The sequence below is a fragment of the Myotis nattereri genome (assembly GCF_964212035.1).
Source record: "Myotis nattereri genome assembly, chromosome: 13".
NCBI classification, from domain to species: domain Eukaryota; kingdom Metazoa; phylum Chordata; class Mammalia; order Chiroptera; family Vespertilionidae; genus Myotis; species Myotis nattereri.
This window is the reverse complement of record NC_138088.1, coordinates 40,012,851-40,033,170: the sequence shown is the minus strand read 5'-3', so window position 1 is coordinate 40,033,170 and position 20,320 is coordinate 40,012,851. Positions and strand designations below refer to the sequence as shown.

At 37.2% G+C, this 20,320-nt stretch overlaps 1 protein-coding gene across 1 annotated transcript in view; it reads left to right on the top strand.

Moving 5' to 3' along the window:
* The window catches only part of TM9SF3 (transmembrane 9 superfamily member 3), a 42,976-nt gene that overhangs the window by 10,448 nt on the left and 12,208 nt on the right, over positions 1 to 20,320 (top strand). The window contains exons 2-9 of the mRNA XM_081104894.1: positions 516 to 711; positions 2,466 to 2,588; positions 7,881 to 8,041; positions 9,055 to 9,132; positions 12,857 to 12,988; positions 14,930 to 15,096; positions 16,582 to 16,676; positions 19,861 to 19,991. Of these exons, the coding sequence (XP_080961020.1) occupies positions 516 to 711; positions 2,466 to 2,588; positions 7,881 to 8,041; positions 9,055 to 9,132; positions 12,857 to 12,988; positions 14,930 to 15,096; positions 16,582 to 16,676; positions 19,861 to 19,991 (1,083 nt within the window). The remainder of the gene's footprint in view (positions 1 to 515; positions 712 to 2,465; positions 2,589 to 7,880; positions 8,042 to 9,054; positions 9,133 to 12,856; positions 12,989 to 14,929; positions 15,097 to 16,581; positions 16,677 to 19,860; positions 19,992 to 20,320) is intronic.

The window sequence follows — 20,320 nt, the reverse complement described above, 5'->3', positions numbered from 1 at the left end:
CCTGGTCGCCCCCAACGGGCCTCCTCTGCAGGCCTGGGTCCCCCCCATTTGTTCTCCCTTGCAGGCCTGATTGCCCACATCTGCCGTCTCCTGCTGGCCATCTTGTGTTCACATGGGGGCGGCCATCTTTGACCACATGGGGGGGCCATCTTATGTGTTGGAGTGATGGTCAGTTTGTATATTACCTATTTATTATATATGATGATATATCACACACACACTGTATTTTTTTTTTTTGTTTTGTTAGTCTTCACTCGATATTTTTTCATTGATTCTTAGAGTGGAGGGGAGGGGGAGAGATGGAACATCTGTGTGAGAGAAACACATCAATTGGTTGCCTTCTTGCATGTGCCCTGACCGGGCCGGGGATCGAGCCTACAACCGAGATATGTGCCCTTGACAGGAATCAAACTTGGGACCCTTCAGTCTGAGGGCCAGCGCTCTATCCCCTGAGCCAAACTGTCTAGGGATAAATGAATTTTTAAAATAATGGTTTTTACTTTTTTAAATTTCAGTATCAAGATAAAGAGGAAGTTGTTTTATGGATGAATACTGTTGGGCCCTACCATAATCGACAAGAGACATATAAATACTTTTCACTTCCATTTTGTGTGGGGTCAAAAAGAAGTATCGGTCATTACCATGAAACTCTGGGAGAAGCACTTCAAGGCGTTGAATTGGAATTTAGTGGTCTGGATATTAAATTCAAAGGTAAGTACACCTTAATAGTCCTTCTAATAGAAGTTATATTGTTAGACCAGGGTTTCTCAACTTTGGAGCTATTGACGTTACAGCTGGATAAGTCTTTATGTGGGGGGGCCGTCCTGTACATTGTAGAAGTGTCTCTTGCTTCTTTACCCACTAGATGCCAGCAGCACTATCAGTTGTGACAACCAAAAAGTCTTCAGAGGTTGCTAATAGCCCTTAGTTGAGTACCACTGCTCTAGACTCTAAGAAATGTTTTAACCTATAACTTAAGTGTATTGCATTTAGGAAAACTAATAAAGATTTATTTATTTACTAGTAAATTTATATTTATTGGAAATAGATGTCCCTCTTTTCCCCCCCATAGACTCCCCTCCATAACAAAGATTTATTTTGAATGTTATAAAGTAAAATAAATAATTGTTAATAACTTTATATTTTCCTAGCATATTTCTCAAAAGTGTTTTCTAGCAAACCATCTAGTGACTAATTGGACATATGTGGTTGGGGAAAACCTTCATAGATTCATATTGGAGTAATTTCTGAGGTGCGGGGATGTAATGGGGTGTGTATGGATGGATACTTAAATATTTTGTGTAAATCCTTAATTTCAAACTTGTACCATTGGCTTAGAATGTATTTAAAAGTGCTGTATTAATTTATACTCTGAATACTTATAGGATAGTGTGGCTTTAAATTTGAAGTAAAAAACATGTTAAAATTGGAAAAGAGCCTCCTTATTTATTTTTCAAGTATCTATTTTATCAGGTCTTTTGAGTGTGTTTATACTTTTTATTTTCCTCTGTAAAGTTTATCAGAGAGGTATTTTCTGATAGACATTTTAAATCTGATAAACAGAAGCTTGAAAAGTTGAATTTTTGTAGGATCTTTGATTAGGTGTCTTGATTTTTGAATAGAGCATGGATCTTGTAATCAGTAGCTTTGAATTTTAATCCTATTTCTTTTACTGTATTGGTTTCAGTAAAATTGTTTACTCCAATTTGACTTCATTGCCTACATGTGTAAAATGAACAGCAACTGACTCCTGTTATTTTTAGCACTTTTGGATGATGTGAAATGAGATATTTTAAAGATAATATTTGATTTTAATTCGTTAAATTTTATTCTTGTTTTTAGAATGTTTTTTGTTGTTGAAAATAGGTATACATGTTTGCATTCTTTCCCCCCATTATATTCCTTGGGGCTTAATTATAAAATTAAGTTATAAATTTAAACCACAATCATAGCCTATAGTTTTATGAAATATTGTGAACCTGCCCTGAGGCTTGTGTAAGGAGAAAACAGACTAGAATGTGTGATCTTCGAGAAACTCAGTACTGCGTTTATTACATACTTTCTCCATTTGACGCACATTTTTAATTTATTAAAGCGGAATCAGAAAGGGAAAATAGGCAAAAACCCTGAATCCTACTTTGCTACGATGGACAGATTTCATCAGTTTTTGAAAACCTTACCCTTATTTACTGAAGAAGAGACTCATTCAGCTGTCGTAGCCTTTCTTCTTTCTTTAGATAGAGGGGGTCAGTTTTCATGGGCTATCAAAGTGGGATTTATTTTCCCTTCAGACTAAGCACTTTTAGATGAAAAAACAGGAACTGGCCAGGTGTTATTCCCTGAGAGTTGGCGGTTCCTTGGAGTCTTGTCAACGTTGCACCTCCAGTTGTATTTTTTCTTCTGTTACTTTTTTCTGTAACTATTTTGCAAACCAGTGTGTTAATTTGCATTTTTATTTTATGCAGATGATGTGATGCCAGCCACTTACTGTGAAATTGACTTAGATAAAGAAAAGAGAGATGCATTTGTATATGCTATCAAAAATCACTACTGGTACCAGATGTACATAGATGACTTACCAATATGGGGTGAGTATTGTATGTTATATTTAAAATTTGAGAATATTTGCATAATAAGCAACATTTATGTAATGACTCTGTTAAGGTGATTATATACTAAATCAGTAAATGTGTTTTCACTGTTTTCCATAGCATAATTTTAATAGCAATTTTATGGTCCCCTGTTACTTGAAGGGTTTTTGACATTGCCAAACCTTAAGTGAAACTCCCTCAACATGTAATTTTTTTTTTTAGAATATCTTTTTTTATTGATTTTTTACAGAGAGGAAGGGAGAGGGATAGAAAGTTAGAAAAATCGATGAGAGAGAAACATCGATCAGCTGCCTCCTGCACACCTCCTACTGGGGATGTGCCCGCAACCAAGGTACATGCCCCTGACCGGAATTGAACCTGGGACCCTTCAATCCGCAGGCCGACCCTCTATCCACTGAGCCAAACTGGTTAGGGCTCAATATGTAATTTTTATGCAGTATAACTTTTCCTATTCAAGGGATTAAAAGTTGCTTTGAACAATCCAAAATATTTCCCCTCCCCCCATTTTTCTCACATCTTATTTTGACTTGCACTGCCAAATGCAATCAAAGGAACTAAATAGGACTTTGAAATTTTATTCTGGTTTTGTTTCATGTGGAACTGTGGTAGTATGGGTTTTAGGTATGATAGGTTCCTGAATGACTTGTTTTGCTAGTTCCTATGTTATTTTACAAAACTCTATATGTTTAAAATTTTTTTGTTTTAGCTTTTTTTCTGCTTAATTTTTTTGTTTAGTTTGTTTTTCTCTATTAATGGAGAAGAGCTATGGCATAATCCAAACATTGTTTGTGTTAGACTTGTTAAGTTATTTAAACTGTGAAGCACAGCCAGCTATCATAGCTAGCATGTTTGGTCACATTTTTTTGGTAGTGGTTTTTGTGTTAGCCTTTTCTGGGTGGTGGTGGTGGTGATAGAATTGGAACAGCTGTTTCTATGTAAAATTAATACTCTGATTCTTAAAATTGTTAGCAGACTACTATATTCATGAGCAGCAAACTGAAAGACTGCACATATAAATAAGATCAGAGTTTAGTGTGGTACTAAGATGAAATTTATACAAAAGTTAATCTTAGGATATAATTGTATGCATCATCGTTACTGTGTTGCATGTTAATTAGGTATAAATAGCAAGCATTTCATATAAATGACTGTAATTAGTATTACATTAAAACAGACATTTCTGTGATCAGTTCTAAGGGTATCAGGAAGACATTGAAATTTTGCTAATGATTTCTGAGTCTATAGTTCAGGAGAACCCATTAGTTTGGATTTCCTTTTTTTTGGTGAGATACCAGGCTCCTCTGCTAATCTTCTCCATTGCTTATGAGTTTCTTATCTGGAACCTTAGGTTTCTTTCAGTTATTTCTGTGGGCCTCCTTACAATATGTCAACTATACTTTCTTGTCTTAAATCTTCTTTAGCCCTGGGATTCCAGGGTCTGCCATATTTAGGGGAGATTCTTTTGGGTGTCCTAGAATGTCTGAACCATGTGAATTCTTCTCAGAAAATAATTTTTTATCTGGCTTTTCTTGGGGTAAAGGTTTGAAACTTTTAAAAGCCCCCTTGAGAATAGCTTTTTACTTGCTGTAATTGTATCTCTACTTCCAGAGTAGGTAGATAAACAAACCTTGATGAAATTATTAGGATTTTATTATTTCTCTACAACCCCAAACAAAACAAAACTGTATTACTTAAATCTGTACCAATTAGAGCAACTGTAGTTAATAAAAATAATCCTTTAAGAAATAATCTCCCCCTTTCCCCTCCCTCCCCATAATACTTTCATGAAATGCGTTGATCATAGAGGAAAGGCCTTAAGGATTAACTTTAAGCATAAGGCTCCTGGGAAGTATATAGGCTTGGGTAGGGAATATTGGATAAATAGCTGATAGTAGTATATGGGCACAAGAGATAGATCTTCAGCTACCACTTAACTGCCCTCACACTGCTCTTCCAATATCCTAGTTTTGATCAAAGTGATCATTTTAAACTATTGCCTCATTACCATTTATCTTCAACACTTCTTTCATTTTTTTTATCTATCTATCTATCTATCTATCTATCTATCTATCTATCTATCTATCATCTATCTGTCTATCTATCTCCTATCTAATAATAGACAAACACGGTAATTGACCGTACCTTCGCTATGCCTCCCATTGGCTAATCAGTGCGATATGCAAATGGACCGCCAATGAAGATAGCGGCTAATTTGCATACTGCAGGCAGGGCAGGTCTGCGCCATCCCGCCTGCCCCGCTGCCATCCAGGCCTGCTATTTGCCACCCGGGGCGGTGGGGTGGGACAGCGCCATCCCGCCTGACCTGCCACCATCCGGCATCCCATGTGCGACCTGACCCAGGGCGGCAGGGCGGGACAGCATGGCTACTCTGTCACCCCAGCTTCCTCATCACAGCTCCCTTGGGGGCCTAAGCCTTTAGTTAGACATACCCCGAGGGCTCCCTGGCTGCCAGAAGGATGCCTGACTGCAAGCTTAGGCCTGATCCCCTGGGGAGTGGGCTTAAGTCGACAGGTGGACATCCCCCAAGGGGTCCTGGACTGCAAATGGGCGCAGGCCGGGCTGAGGGGCTCCTCCTCCCCTCCAAGTGCACAAATTTTTGTGCACCGGGTCTCTAGTATATATATAAAAGGCTAAGTGACTGTCTGACCGGCTGGTAGGTATGACACGCACTGACCACCAGGGGGCAGACGTCTGCTCAATGCAGGAGCTGCCAAGCTGCAGTGACTTGGCAGCGGAGGTACTTGGGTGATGCACCCTGGAACCAGAGAGGAGGGAGCCCGATTCCGTGATGCATCACCCAAGAGCCGCCCTCTCGCAATCCAGGACCCCTCGGGGGATGTCGAAGAGCTGGTTTTGGACCAGTCCCTGCAGGCCAGGCTGTAGGGACCCTGCTCACTCTGCAGATTCCCTTGTAGACACAGCACAGCCCCAGGTGCGGCTGGCCAGGGAGGGGCCGCAGGAGGTTGGCTCCAGGGCATGTCCAGCCCATCTCACCCAGTCCCGCCTCACCGGCCACCTTCTAATTAATTTCCTTTTCATGTGCACGAATCCGTGCACCAGGGCACTAGTTGAAGTATAATTGACTTATTATATTTATTTCAGGTGTACAACATAGCAATTTAATATTTATATACATTATGCAGTGATCACCATGATCATAGTTATCTTTTGTCACCATACAGAATTATTACAATACTAGAGGCCTGGTGCATGAATTTGTGCCCGGGTAGAGTCCAGTCGGCCAGCCCCGATTGGAGCCAATTGGGGGCCGGGCCAGCGGTGGGGGGGTAGGGAAGTTGGGGGGGAGGCTGCGGGAGCTTGGCCGGCCCCACCTCTGAAGGGGGGCCCTATTGGAGCCAGGCTGGCGCTGGGGGGAGGGGCCACAGGAGGTTGGCCAGCTGGCCCCACCCCTGACGGCCGGTTGGCTGGCCGCAGTGTGTGTCATAGTGACCAATCGTTCCGGTCGCTTGGCTTTTATATATATAGATTATTGACTATATTCTCTATGCTGTTTGTTTCTTTCCCATGACTTATTTATTTTGTAACTAGAAGTTTATACCCTTTAATCCTTTCATGTATATTGCCTATGTTCTCTTCTCCTGTCCCTCTGGCAACCACCAGTTTGTTCTCTGTATCTGAGTCTGTTTTTGTTTTGTTTTATTTGTTCATTTGTCTTGTTTTTTAGATTCCACATATAAGTGAAGTCATATAGTATTTGTCTTTCTCTGTCTGACTAATTTCATTAAGCATTATACTCTCTAGGTCCATTTATATTGTGGCAAATAGTAAGATTGCATTATTTTATATGGCTGAGTAGTATTCCATTGTGTATATGCACCACATCTTCTTTATCCACTCATCTATCATTGGATACTTAGTGTGTTTCCATATTTTGGCTATTGTAAATAATGCTGCAGTGAACATAGGGGTGCTGAATTGGTGATGCTGAATTAGTGTTTTTGTTTTCTTTAAATAAATACCCCAAAGTGGAACTGCTGGGTTGTATTGTAGTTCTATTTTTATTAATTTTTTGGGGAACAGCATGAAGCTCCTAGTGACTGCACCAGTTTATATGCTCTCCAACAGTGTCTGAGGGTTCCTTTTTCTTTACATCCTAACCAACACTTATTTTATGCCATTTTGATAATAGCCAGTCTGACAGGCGTGAGGTGGTATATCATGGTTTTGATGTGCATTTCCCTGCTGATTAGTGATGTTGAGCATCTTTTCATGTGCCTGTTGGTCATCTGTATGTCTTCTTTGGAAAAATGTCTGTTCAGGTCTTCTGCCCATTTAGATAATTTTTAAATTTATTTATTAAAGTGATTGAGGTGACATTGGTCAACATGAACATACAGGTATGGTTTCTATGTCACAAGATCTGTATATTGCACCTTGGGCCTACTACCCAAAGTCAAATCTTCTCCTGTCACCTTATATTCTGCCCATTTTTAAGTTGGATTTTTTTTCTTTTTTTGATATCTGGTTGTATGAGTTCTTTATATACTTTGGATATTGACCCTTTATTGGATAAACCATTTGTACATATCTTCTCCCCTTTTCAGTTTGTTGATGGTTTCCTTTGCTGTGCAAAAACTTTTTAATTTGGTGTAGTCCTATTTGTTTATTTTTGCTTTTGTTGCCCTTGCTTGAGGAGACATATTCAAAAAAATATTGCTAAGACTGATGTCAAAAAGTTTACTGCCTATGTTTTCTTCTAGGACTTTTATGATTCCAGGTCATCTTTCATTTTAATGTAGTCCAGAACTTGAGCTCTAAAAAAAGAGGCATTTTAAGTTTTGGTACTCATATACACATATGCACAGCTTATTGAGAATGGGTAAATCAGGTTATTAGAGAAAGTACTGGACTGGGCCTGTGGAGACCTTAGTTTTAATTTTAATTTGACTACATTTTCTGAAATTTTGAACTGTTGTGGGTATACACAGATAAGGTGATAATTATTATAATGAAGGTGCTACTAATGAACTTCAAGAATCAAATTAGTGATAGTTATATTGATAGGTTATATATCACTTTTTATTTTTTACCATGTTGTGTCCATGGTTTGTGTTAGCCACGTAGTTAACAAAGAGTGGAAGTCCAGCCTGCAATTTTGCCTTATTCTAACTATGAGGAATAATGATAATATTGCTTTTTTATAAAAACATTTTATGATATTTTGGTTCTAACCTATTTTAAATATTAAGTGAAATTACCTTGTATAATGTGTTATTTCTTTTGTAGGTATTGTTGGTGAAGCAGATGAAAATGGAGAAGATTACTATCTTTGGACCTACAAAAAACTTGAAATAGGGTTTAATGGTAATCGAATTGTTGATGTTAATCTAACTAGTGAAGGAAAAGTGAAATTGGTTCCCAATACTAAAATCCAGATGTCATATTCAGTAAGTATTTAAATAATTTGATATAGGGAAGAAGGGTTTGTGACCTAATATAAAAAATTAAGTGCATTTTTCAATTTTAGTAAATGGAAATATAGCTTGAAATTAGATGACAAGAAATATTATTAAAACTGTTTCCTCAATGTATGTAAGTAAGCCTCTTAAAAGCAAGGAGATTTGTTTCAGGTCTGTAGAAGTAGATACCAATTATGCATTTGCAGTACCTACCATTTGCTATAGCAAATTTTACTATTGTAACTGGGCAGCTAATGAACCTAGTCATGTATTTTTATGGTTACAATTGAGATCGCAGTGTTCCTTGTTTTCTTTCCCTTTTACTATTTCAGATAGAGATGATGTTGTATTGAAAAGTACTGGATGAGTATAGTTTACTATTTTTGCTCTATCAATTGGAATAAAATGTTCCTGCAGAGTAAGAGCTTGTCAGAGTCCTTTGTGACTGTCAAGTTAATTCTCTTCCATTACAATTAAAAGTAGTGTAAAGAAGAGAAATCTGATGTAGGTAGCTTCTCTCTTTGCCATTTTTTTTTTTTCTGGTAACTGGAATGAGTCAGTTGGTAGTAGCCAATTTTGAAAGTTTTTCAAGCTTTGTACGTATGTACCTACTGCAGATCATATTTGCACAACTGAAGTAATGAAGAAATGTGATAATTATAATAACTATTGCAATCTAAAGATAAAGACATACAGATTCTTATTTTAATTGGTCTGATTGAGTTCACATTTATTGAGTCAGAATATATAAGTCAGCAATAGTTAATTCTTGAAAACTGAAATGATTCTTCTAAGTAAAGTTGTAAGTTTTATTATTAAAGAGGAAAGTTGGTTATTTTATCATATATCTTTCAACTTCTGAAATTGGTAGTAATTTTCTACCATTTCTGTAATTTCTTATTCTAAGTATGTAAATCGTTTCAAATTTTGCTCAGAGTTTTGTTATCAGATTATTAGTTTGTTTACTGGCCTTGATTTTCAAATGAAAACTTTTTTTTCAGGTAAAATGGAAAAAATCAGATGTAAAATTTGAAGATAGGTTTGACAAATACCTTGATCCATCTTTTTTTCAACACAGGGTAGGTAAATTGTGTATTTTAAGATAATCAATATGTGCTCCAATCAGTTTAACGAACATTAATGAGCATTTGCCATATGTAGGGCACTGTGCTAGGGCTGTGGATTTCAAAGATATAACTAATGAGCTCAGTGTGGAAAAAATGATAGGAGGAGGTTTGGAGGGGAAAGTCAGAGTACAGTTTAGGACGTGTTTGTTTTGCAGTGTCTGTAAGACATTCAAATAGAGATACCGACTAGCCAGTTGGATATATCAATCTGGAGTTCAGTCAGGAGAGAGGTCTGGGTAGAGATACAAATTTTGCAGCCATTGGCATGCACATAGTAGTATATAAAGCTATGAGACTGGATGCAATTACCAGGGAAGAGTATGTAGAAATAGAAGAGGATTAAGGACTGAGCCCTGGGGGCAGTAATAAAAGTTGGGGAAGAATAAGGGGAAGAGAAATCAGCTAAGGGCTTTGAGGACATACCAGTAAAGTAGAGGGGGAAAGAATGTATGGTATTCCTGGAAATCAAGAGAAGAAAGTGTATAATGAAGGATAAAGAGATTAGTTCTGAATTGTTGCTGATGGGTCAAGTAAGAAGGGTTCTGAAAGTGACTGTCGGATTTACCCAGAGTCAGTGGTGAACTTGACAAAGTTGTTTTGGTGTGGTGGTGGGGCAAAATCTGAATAGAGCCATTGTAAGAGAATGAGAGGAGAAGATTTGAAGACAGCAAGTTTGGCTGGTAAAGAGAGCAAAGAAACGGTACAATAGCTAGTAGAAAAGCAGGAGTCAGGAGATTTTCTTTTTTTGAGAGGTAAGAAAACATGTTTATATGTTGAATAGGGTTCAGTAGAGAGTGCAAAATGGACAGTGCAGGAAAACAGGGGAGAATTAACTACAGGTTTTCCTTAAGTAGGCAGGATGGGATCTATCACATAAGTGCAAGGATTGTTTCTAATACAATGACTACAAGTGCAGGCTTAGGCGCTAGAGCTGATACAGTCTGTCTGCCACCAACTATAACCTTGGTCAGATTACTCAGTTCTTGAGCTTCTGTCTCCTTAGTAGTGAAGCAAGGATTATAATACATTGCGTCATTGCTGTGAAATTCCATTTGATAGTGTATTATGAAGTACTTCGTTTGGTGTTTGACACATAGCAGGTGCTCAGGACAGGCAGCACTGGTGCTGTAGTTAGCTCTTCATCTCCAGTGTGAAAATTCATGACAGACCTGGCTCTGCTTTAAGATTAGCAACACTAGAGGGTGCTGGAGTCAGCAGTTTGTGGAGTTAGTAACTCCTTTGTGACATCTGATTTCTTTATTATTTTAAAAAAACATTCCTTATAATTAAAAATCACAGTATGTCATCATTTTTTGAATTAGTGGATATTATGAAGTGTCAGGTTATTAGTGGTACATTATAATAGGTATTGGCTTGAAGTTCAAATATTTGATTAGAAAATACAGAGTTTTGTTAGAAATATTAGCAGTATAATAAGATCATCTTTTCTCTTTTGTCTTTTTTTGGGTCATTAATTTTCCAGGTTGGGAACAAAATAAAATCTTGGGAAAAGCCTATAATTATAGGCTGCTTTTATAAATTTTGAATACTTTTGTGATAAACTTAAGTTTATGTAACCTTTTTTTTTTGCAAATATTTCAAAATATAATGCATTCATTATTTTCTTTATAATATTAGTAAGTATACATTAAATTGTTTAATGAAGAAAGAGATCTCATGAAGAGGCAGGGGCAATTGGCCGTCTCCTGTTTTTCGGGGAGAGCCATAGACTTGTCACTTGCCTGAATCCTCAGGGTGGGTAACAGCCAGGACTGTCTTTCACATGAGTGCACAACTCAGCATATTACCACCAGTTAAAATCTATCCTAATTATAGAAGACAGTGTCTTCTTCATGTTAAAAAGTCTATGTATGTATTTGCAAAAGTTTAGAGCAGGAGTATGTCTATGAATAACTAGACTATGTCAATGAGAGATTGTATGGAAGAAAGGGTTGTTGAGTTGGGCTTTAAACGGTAGTAGAATTTTCATATGTGGACAGAAGCAGATCCCATGTGAAAGGAATTATAAGAAAGCTACATAGGTGGAAATGAGTATGCTGTACTTGTGGGTCACTGAGGAAGAATATGCCTGATTGGAATATAGGATACAATGGAAAGAAAGGTTGGCTAAATAAAGTGAGGTGGCCATATTACAAAGGGTACAGAATATTAGGGAAATAGCTTACGTTTGATGTGTGAGAAAATAGGGAGTCACTATAAGTTTTAGAGCAGTGATATATGAACATGATGTTTCAGAAAAATTCACTGGGTAACTTTTTTTTTTTTTTAAATATATTTTATTGATTTTTTACAGAGAGGAAGGGAGAGTTTTTTATAGAGAGTTAGAAACATCAATCAGCTGCCTCCTGCACACCGCCTACTGGGTATATGCCCGCAACCAAGGTACATGCCCTTGACCGGAATCGAACCCGGGACCTTTGAGTCTGCAGGCCGACGCTCCATCCACTGAGCCAAACCAGTTAGGGCCTGGGTAACTTTTTATAGAACAGTTTGAAAGGAAGGGGAGAGACCAAAAATAAAGAAGGCCAACTAGGAGGCCACTAGAATTATCAGGGCGTGAGGGGATGGCATGGGAATGGAGAGGAAGGGTTAGATGCAAGAGACATTCCCAAGTTTAAAAAAAAAAAAAAAGGTTAGTAATTATTACCAAGGAAGGATTAAGGAGAAGGAAGAACCAGAGATAATTTCAGATTCTCAAAGCCAAATGTTAGTATCATTAGTAGAAGTTAGAAGTCAGAAGAGAGTTGTTATATGTGAGGTGGAAGATTAATAGTTTATTTTAGGGCAGTCTGAAATTCCAGAAAGACATTCAAGTGGAAATGATCAGAATTAGCTAAAGTCTGAAACATGAATGGGAGAAAAAGAGCTAGAGATTTGGGGCGGGGTGGGGTAGGTGGCAGAGGGTGTTACCATCATCATTGGAATTCTAGTTAAAAGTTCTGAGAGCCCCAGGAAGTCTCTGCTGAGTACCAAGACTGAAGCTTTTGGAAAAGTTCACAAAGGTGGGAGGAGCTGGCATCAAGGATGAAAGAGGAGAAGCAGCAGTTAGTGAAGTGGGATGGCATAGTGTCAGCAAAGATCAAACATGGCAGGGAGAGCAAGGAGAGTGGCGGCAACTAATTGACCACCGAATCACTGAATTGACTTAGATGTTCATTGCAGATCTTTGAGAGAAATTTTGTGGGACAAAGTGAGATGGCATTGTGTTTAGGAGTAAGTGAGGGAAAATAGGGATGTAGTCTCATTTGAAAAGTGTTGCCATTGAAAGGAGGGAGGTAAAAAGATTGAAACAGTGAGTAGACAAAAGATCAGGCCAACCCTTTCAAAGATAATAGTAATAACAACTTAAAATTTTTTTAGTGTTTTACTATATGTCAAGCACTAGTCTGTGTTTTAAAGCCAAATTATACTTTATTTGTATAATAAATTTGATTGTGAAAATCTCAATAAACAATATCATGTTCTTAGTGTATCTGAAACTTACTGAAAACAAATTCCATTGTATAGTGAATACTCATCCCCAGTGTGTCTGAAGTTTAGATTTTTATGTAAAAGTTTAAAATATTTTTTTGTATTAGCATCCCATGGTCTTCATGGGACCTGTGAATTTTGTGACTGCTATTTTTATGTAAGTAATATTTTCTGTTCTTTTTAGATTCATTGGTTTTCAATTTTCAACTCCTTCATGATGGTTATCTTCTTGGTGGGATTAGTTTCAATGATTTTAATGAGAACTTTAAGAAAAGATTATGCTCGGTACAGTAAGGAAGAAGAAATGGATGACATGGTGAGCATACATTTTATATTGTACTTATAACAACAAATTAACTCAGTATTACTGTGTTTTGAATGTTGGATAGTAGGTCCACAATCTTGAGGTCAGGTAAGTTTCAGAATTCAGAATTTTCAGGTTTTAGAGAGGTGTAAACTCTTGGCGGGGATCTCTAATCAAATCTTAATTTTTTCAGCAAAACATATGAATGTTCACCCTAGGTGGGATAAACAGTATAAATAACCCATTGTTAATTCAGTCCAAGTTTTGCCTCAAAATAAGGATATGCCAAATTTATGAAACAAACTCAGTTTTCAGAGCTTTTGATTTAAAAATTGCAACTAGGAGGTTGTAGATGTGTGTTGGTGTCTTTCTAATACTATTAAATATTGTATACAATTCAGGGAGTTGGCAAAAGTATTAATTCACATTTAGTTTAAAACAAATGGGACTACATCAATAGGGAGGTGTTTGTTTTCTACATATTTTTACAAAATTACAGACCAACTAGTGCCCCGGTGCACGGATTCGTGCACATTGAAAGGAAATTAATTAGAAGGTGGCCAGCGTGGCGGGACTCAGTGAGACGGGCCAGACACGCCCTGGAGCCAACTTCCCATGGTCCTGCCCCGGCCAGCCGAACCTGGGCAGCACCTCGGCTCAAAGGGCGTCTGCAGAGTGAGTGGGGTCCCTCTGGCAGGTGGGATCCCTCAGCCTGGCCTGCAGGGATCAGGCCTCTCCAACATCCCCTGAGGGGTCCTGGATTGCAGACTGCAAGGGGGCAGTTCTCGGGTGACTCATCCTGGAACCCTAGGGTGCGTGCGTCACCTGAGAACCGCCGCTGCCAAGTCACTGCAGCTCGGCAGCTCCTGCCTTGAGTGTCTGCCCCCTGGTGGTCAGTGAGCATCATAGCTACCGGTCAGAGCATCTACCCCCTGGTTGTCATTGCGCATCATAGCTACCGGTTGGATGGTTGCTTAGCCATATATATGTAGATATATATAGATATATATTGTGAGAAAAAATGTATTCTGTAGGATGTTAATGGCTGTTCTATGAAGATATGCTCCATCATTAAATAAGTTGGGAAACAGTTAAAGAGATTTAAATTTTAATATGCTAATGTGCATTGTGAAGTATCAGAGGGTAGATAAAATATTTGGTGCTTCTCAAACATATCTGACCAGGATCTCCCCCCACAAAGTCAGATTATCCTGAGGGGCTGTTATTTCTTTAAAAACATTGCTTTAGATACTTGTTTACTCAGGTTGGAAAGAAAATTAACCAAAGAACATATGCATAATTCGTAGATACAGATAATAGCATGGGGAAGGTCTGAGGTGGGGTGGAGGTTAGGTAGAGGTTGGAAAAAAGGGAAAAAATGGAAGACATCTGTAATATTGTCAACAATAAAAATAAAAAATATAAGGAAAAACAGAGTATCTTAAAAATACCATTTATTTAAAAAATTATTATTCAACTGTTCAATATTTTCCCCATATGTTTTCTTAGATTCCAGGCTATAAAGGACATTTCTGCACCGTTAGGGCATCTAGTACTGGTTTTGATACTCTTCTTCTTTTCCACCTGGCCCCTGGTCACATATGAGCCACAGTCATGATGCAAATGCAAGAGTAGTGTCTGAAAGTGATGTTAAGAGTGTCAGTGTGCTATTCTCCCAATTTCACCATTTCTTTTTGCTGTAGACTATTTTCTTTTTCATTCTTTGATATTTCTCGGAGCAGAATCAGAAAGCACCTTCCTGGACCTCAGTAAAAGTTATTAAGGCAGTGATTATTTTAAATTTGACATTTTTTTTCTTGATATGTTGAACACCTTTAAGTAGCTGTAAGTTTGGAGAGAGGAAACTTACAATTCTAATTATAATTTTCACTTATTTTCTGTATTTTCATTCTGAATGATTTTTCTCTTCTGTCTACATATTTATGTATTTAGGATAGAGACCTAGGAGATGAATATGGATGGAAGCAGGTGCATGGCGATGTATTTAGACCATCAAGTCACCCACTGATATTTTCCTCTCTCATTGGTTCTGGATGTCAGATATTTGCTGTTTCTTTCATTGTTATTATTGTTGCAATGATAGAAGATTTATATACAGAGTAAGTGCTTGTACTTTATTACTTTTTGTTGCTCTTGAATCATTTTAATTGGAACCTTTTAAAAAGTCAGGCATAATTAAATATTTGCTTATTACAATTCTTAGAATTTAAATAGCATAAATGTCATTATTGAGAGAAATTAAATAATGAACAGTAATCTTCATGTATAAGTATATTTTTCTGTTAAATGCTAAAACTTACTAGCCTTACTGAACATTTTGGTTGGTTAATAAAGATTATGTCCCATTAGAGGTATGAGAGAGTTACTTGAGTCCAGAACTATTTGACAAAGTGTATAAGGCATTTTTTTTAAGCCAAAGATCCAGTTAGATCTTCATAAGAAGCACAAGGTTTGCACAGTACTTCTTATATTTTCCATATATAGAACATATTTTGCCTTCCTAGTTATAGTGAGTTTCAGAAATGGTATTTATTGTTAGTGGGTTAAATACATTTCTGTGTTATGTCAAGTGATACTGTCACTTAATTTAATTTTTCTCTTTGCAATTAGGCATTTAAAAAATTTTGTCTAGTTTTACTCAAGAGGGTTGGTCTGAATATCCTAGATATCATTATTGTAAGGGGAGGTTAGAAATTGTTGAACTGAATGAAGTTGATTAGTGGACCAATGCAGCTTTTAATTGTATAAGGAAAACTAAATAAAAAAAAGTCTCATTGTTATACCATTTAAAGTAATAACAATAATGTAATAGATTATACTACTTATGTTGTATTTCTGTCAGCAGGCAAGAAACTTAAGCAGTTGAATTATAAAGAGGAGTATTCTAATTATTTTTCTTAACAGATGAATATCCTTTTCCATATGATGTGATTGGCTCACAGGGTTGCAAAATCAGTTTTAGTGCCAGCTTCTAATATTTGCCAAAGAAATATAATATACAGGGTGGGAAAATGTAGGTTTACAGTTGAGTTCATGAAACAGTTTTTTCATGTATTAATTGTATTATTTTCCATATAAACAACTATAAACCTGTTTTTTCCCCCTCCCTGTATTTCTTCAGAATATATTATGAAATTTACTGCAGTTTTAAAAAAAATGAGGATCATCATCCTGTACCATTTAAGTGTAATTTTAACTGGAAATTCATTCACTAGGCAATCTTTTGAGGTCCTTTGCAGTCCAGGGTGGTATTTATATTTTTATTGATTGATTTTTAGAGAGGTGGGGGGGGGGAAGTGGTGAAGACAGAGACAGACAGACATCGATTTGTTGCTCCACCCATTTGTTCATTCATTGGTTGATTCTTGTGTGTATCCTGACCAGGGATCGAACCCCCGCACCCTTGGTGTTATCAGGATAATGCTCTAACCAACTGAGCTCCCCAGCCAGGACCCAGGATGATATTTTTGTGTTCCTGTTAAATTTAACTTTGAAATTAAACTGATGTTAATGTGATAGGTTATATGATATGTTCTTCAAGTTGTTGGTTTTAGTTTATCTTACACATCTTTTCACCTTCTTAGGAGGGGATCAATGCTCAGTACAGCCATATTTGTCTATGCTGCTACGTCTCCAGTGAATGGTTATTTTGGAGGAAGTTTGTATGCGAGACAAGGAGGTAACTTAAGAGTTATCAATTTGTATTTTTAATTATAGATGCTATTATTTTATGGTGAGGTATTTCAAATTTAAAACAGGCAATACAGGCATTGTAAAATTCTTTGCTATCCCAGTTCACATAATCTCCTTCAAACCTATTATGTGTTCTATCTAGCCTTTATGGGTCCTCCTTGCATTTTATTTTCCAAAATTGTGAACAATGAATAGATTCTTTCCATTGCTTACTAAGCAGTTAGGTCTGAGGAACATGTAGTAGAAAGTATATGTAAGTTATTGATATTATTTTACTTTGAGGTGCCTAGCTCCCTACATGTGCTCCATGGGAGGCCTCCACATAGAGTTTATAGCTTTATAGTTGAATATAAAGGCATGTTTTATGGTTTATGGATAAAGTGTGGACAGTGGAAAGAGAATAGGAAGTATAGCTCTTTATTTCTGTTGACTCTTCAATGTTTATCAAAGGACCCTGCACAAAGATTTCTGTTATTCTGTGTCACAGTCTTTTGCTTATGAGCACTTTTATTTTAAATACTCCCTTGTTTCTTTTGTGACCTGGAATGATGGGGAATACATGGGTGATACAAGGGTACTTGATTTTTGCTGTTTCTTTCTATGATGGCATTTAAGGGTCCTTGGGTTATTTGTTTTCCCTGTAATTGTCAAGGTCAGAAATGTGCTGAAAGTAGTAGATTTGGATAGTTCAGGTTATGAATGAAGGACCTGAAAATCACATTCCTAAGGATAAGACTTCCTAATGTGATTTTTCTCAGCCGATCCTAAGCAATGTCAGCATTAGGTGGTTCTGTTTTAGTAGATCAGACTTATTGGTTATAGGAGTTCAGCGTGAAATCATTGAAAATTCCTCCAGGAAATCCTAGTTTATCATTTCTTTTTATTGTTCTGTACCTTCAATTTAGGTAATTCTTTGGATTGCCTGAGGTAGTATCATCATGAATTCCTGAGTATTTTAGTTAGGTGGTCAGCCTCTACATTCTACCTCCAAAAAGGGAGAAATGAGTCTTATCCTATAGGACAGTGATGGCGAACCTTTTGAGCTTGGCGTGTCAGCATTTTGAAAAACCCTAACTTAACTCTGGTGCCGTGTCACATATAGACATTTTTTGATATTTGCAACCATAGTAAAACAAAGATTTATATTTTTTATATTGATTTTATATATTTAAATGCCATTTAACAAAGAAAAATAACCAAAAAAATGAATTCGCCTGTCACCTCTGACATGCGTGTCATAGGTTCGCCATCACTGCTATAGGACTACCATCCTGAGGAAATAAGGATGCCTAAAGCAACTTCTATTTTGAATTTGATCTGAAAACTAGTTAGACTGAGATTTTTACAGTTGATGAGCCCCCAGAAAAGTCTCCACAGCAGAAACAGATTTATTTAAAACAGGAATTTTATTCCTACGTGGACATAAATTTGCTTTTAATCTTATTGCAAGTTAAGAACACCCAGCCAGACTTAACTATACTTATGCTTGAAAGCTGACAGAGTTCAAACAAAAGCCCCTAGGAGTATCAAATCTTACCAAAAATAATCTAAAGGTTATTGTCTGATTGACAGTGCCCTGAGGAGGCCTGATTGTGTTCTGGTATGAAGCCAAGTTAATATAGAGGTCAGCTCAGAGAATCAAGAATTTTCAGAGTTAAGGATTTGAACGACAATGTAGCTCAGGGTCTTCACACTGTTCTCAGTGCACTGGATAATGCTTCAGACCCAATTTGAAGCTGGGGGTGGCCTGGGACTTGAGCGGAATGTCCAAGGGCATGGTGAATGGTAGGAAACACTGCAGTGCAGATTCCTGGGCTACTGGTTGTACCCTGTGGAATGTAGGTGGGATTCTTTCTGACTGTTGGAAGGAAAGAGAGATAGAGTTTAATATGGAATTTATTAATTCTTGCCTGAATCTGAGAAGATAATGGAAAGTACAGGAAAAGAAAGTGCCAGGAAACACTTGAAATTTAATCGGAGAAATAATACATAACATTAATTAGTTGCTACCCTTTTGGTGTTGTTCAAATGGTGGGTATTTGGAAGGGAGGGGTTCTTGAAACCTCACTGAGAAAGAAATTAAATAAAGGAGAAAATTCAGAGTCAAGGAGTTTTTCTTGAGAAATGTAAAGATTTGGGGTAGTACCTCTATGAGGCAGATATTTAAAAAGAGCTTTATATAGGAAAAGAAAACAAAAATTAGGTTATTGTTTGTATTTTCTCTAGTGTTTTCTGTTTGGGTCACTATTGCTTATGATTGTGGGGCTGAACGATAACAGTGAGCCAGTGTTAAATCTGTCCAGTTTGTCCCTAAGCAGTATGAAGATGCCTCCACGGCAGTGTGCTTGCTTGTGCCCTCTGCTGTGTTATAGAAAGGTAGCTCAGGGTGCTTTCTTGGTCACTGAATGGGATTTAAAAATTTTTATTGCTTAGTTTAAAAATGACTTCCCTTTGTTGTTTAAATAATAGGTGCTCACCGCATAGAATTTTGGCAATACAAAGAGGTGCAAAGAAATAACAAAACTTATGCATCTATAGTTCTAATTGCCGAGAGAGCTCATGAAACACATTCCATTGTTTTTTTTTTCTTTTAAAACATGGAAATACATTTAAATATATATTTATAATTATAATGAGAGAGCTAAGAGTAAATTTAGGGACTGTTTAACCTAGGGTTTTTTTATTTTTATTTTTTTAAAGCAGTGCAGCCCTCTTTCCCAGTGAAGCTTCCCTGAAACCCCAATGTGTAAAACTGTAAAATTGAACTTATTCTGGTTGAAGCAAGGCTTGGTGACCTGGGCTCTTTTTTCACCAATGAGTCCATTGGCACCTACAGGAAGCTCCAGAACTCCAAGCAACAGTTTGAAAACACCCTTCTAAGCCAACTTATATCCCAGAACGATTGAGTGGCTTACCAAAGTTCACAGCAGATCAGTAGCAGAATCAAGACAAAACATAAGAATATTTTCCTAGTTCATTGCTTTTTTCCAGTACACCCTCTTCAAAAACTGCATTTCCATTAGGTGCACTTGAATAGCCAGACTGGTCTTTACTAGCTATTGTTTTGAAATAGTTATTAGGAAGTCAAATTAGGAACTAAATAATCAGCTCTTAACTATTAATATATAATATCTATCTCTTTGATTTTCATAGTTTCCCTTCTCTTCCAGGAAGGAGATGGATAAAGCAGATGTTTATTGGGGCATTCCTTATCCCAGCTATGGTGTGTGGTACTGCCTTCTTCATCAATTTTATAGCCATTTATTACCATGCTTCAAGAGCCATTCCTTTTGGAACAATGGTAGGTTGCTTGAGTCATATTTTTAAACTGAAAAAGTATAAGCATTTTAATATGAGGCCTGAAATCTCTCCAAAGTACTTATTTTAAAAAAAATATATGTATTTTTATTGATTTCAGGGAGGAAGGGAGAGGGAGAGAGAGAGAGAAACACCAATGATGAGAGAGAATCATTGATTACCTGCCTTCTGCAAGCCTCCCACTGGGAATTGAGCCTGCAACCCCGCCATGTGCCCTTGACTGGAATTGAACCCGGGACCTTTCAGGCCGCAGGCTGATGCTCTATCAACTGAGCCAGACCGGATAGGGCTCCAAAGTGCTTCTTAATGAGC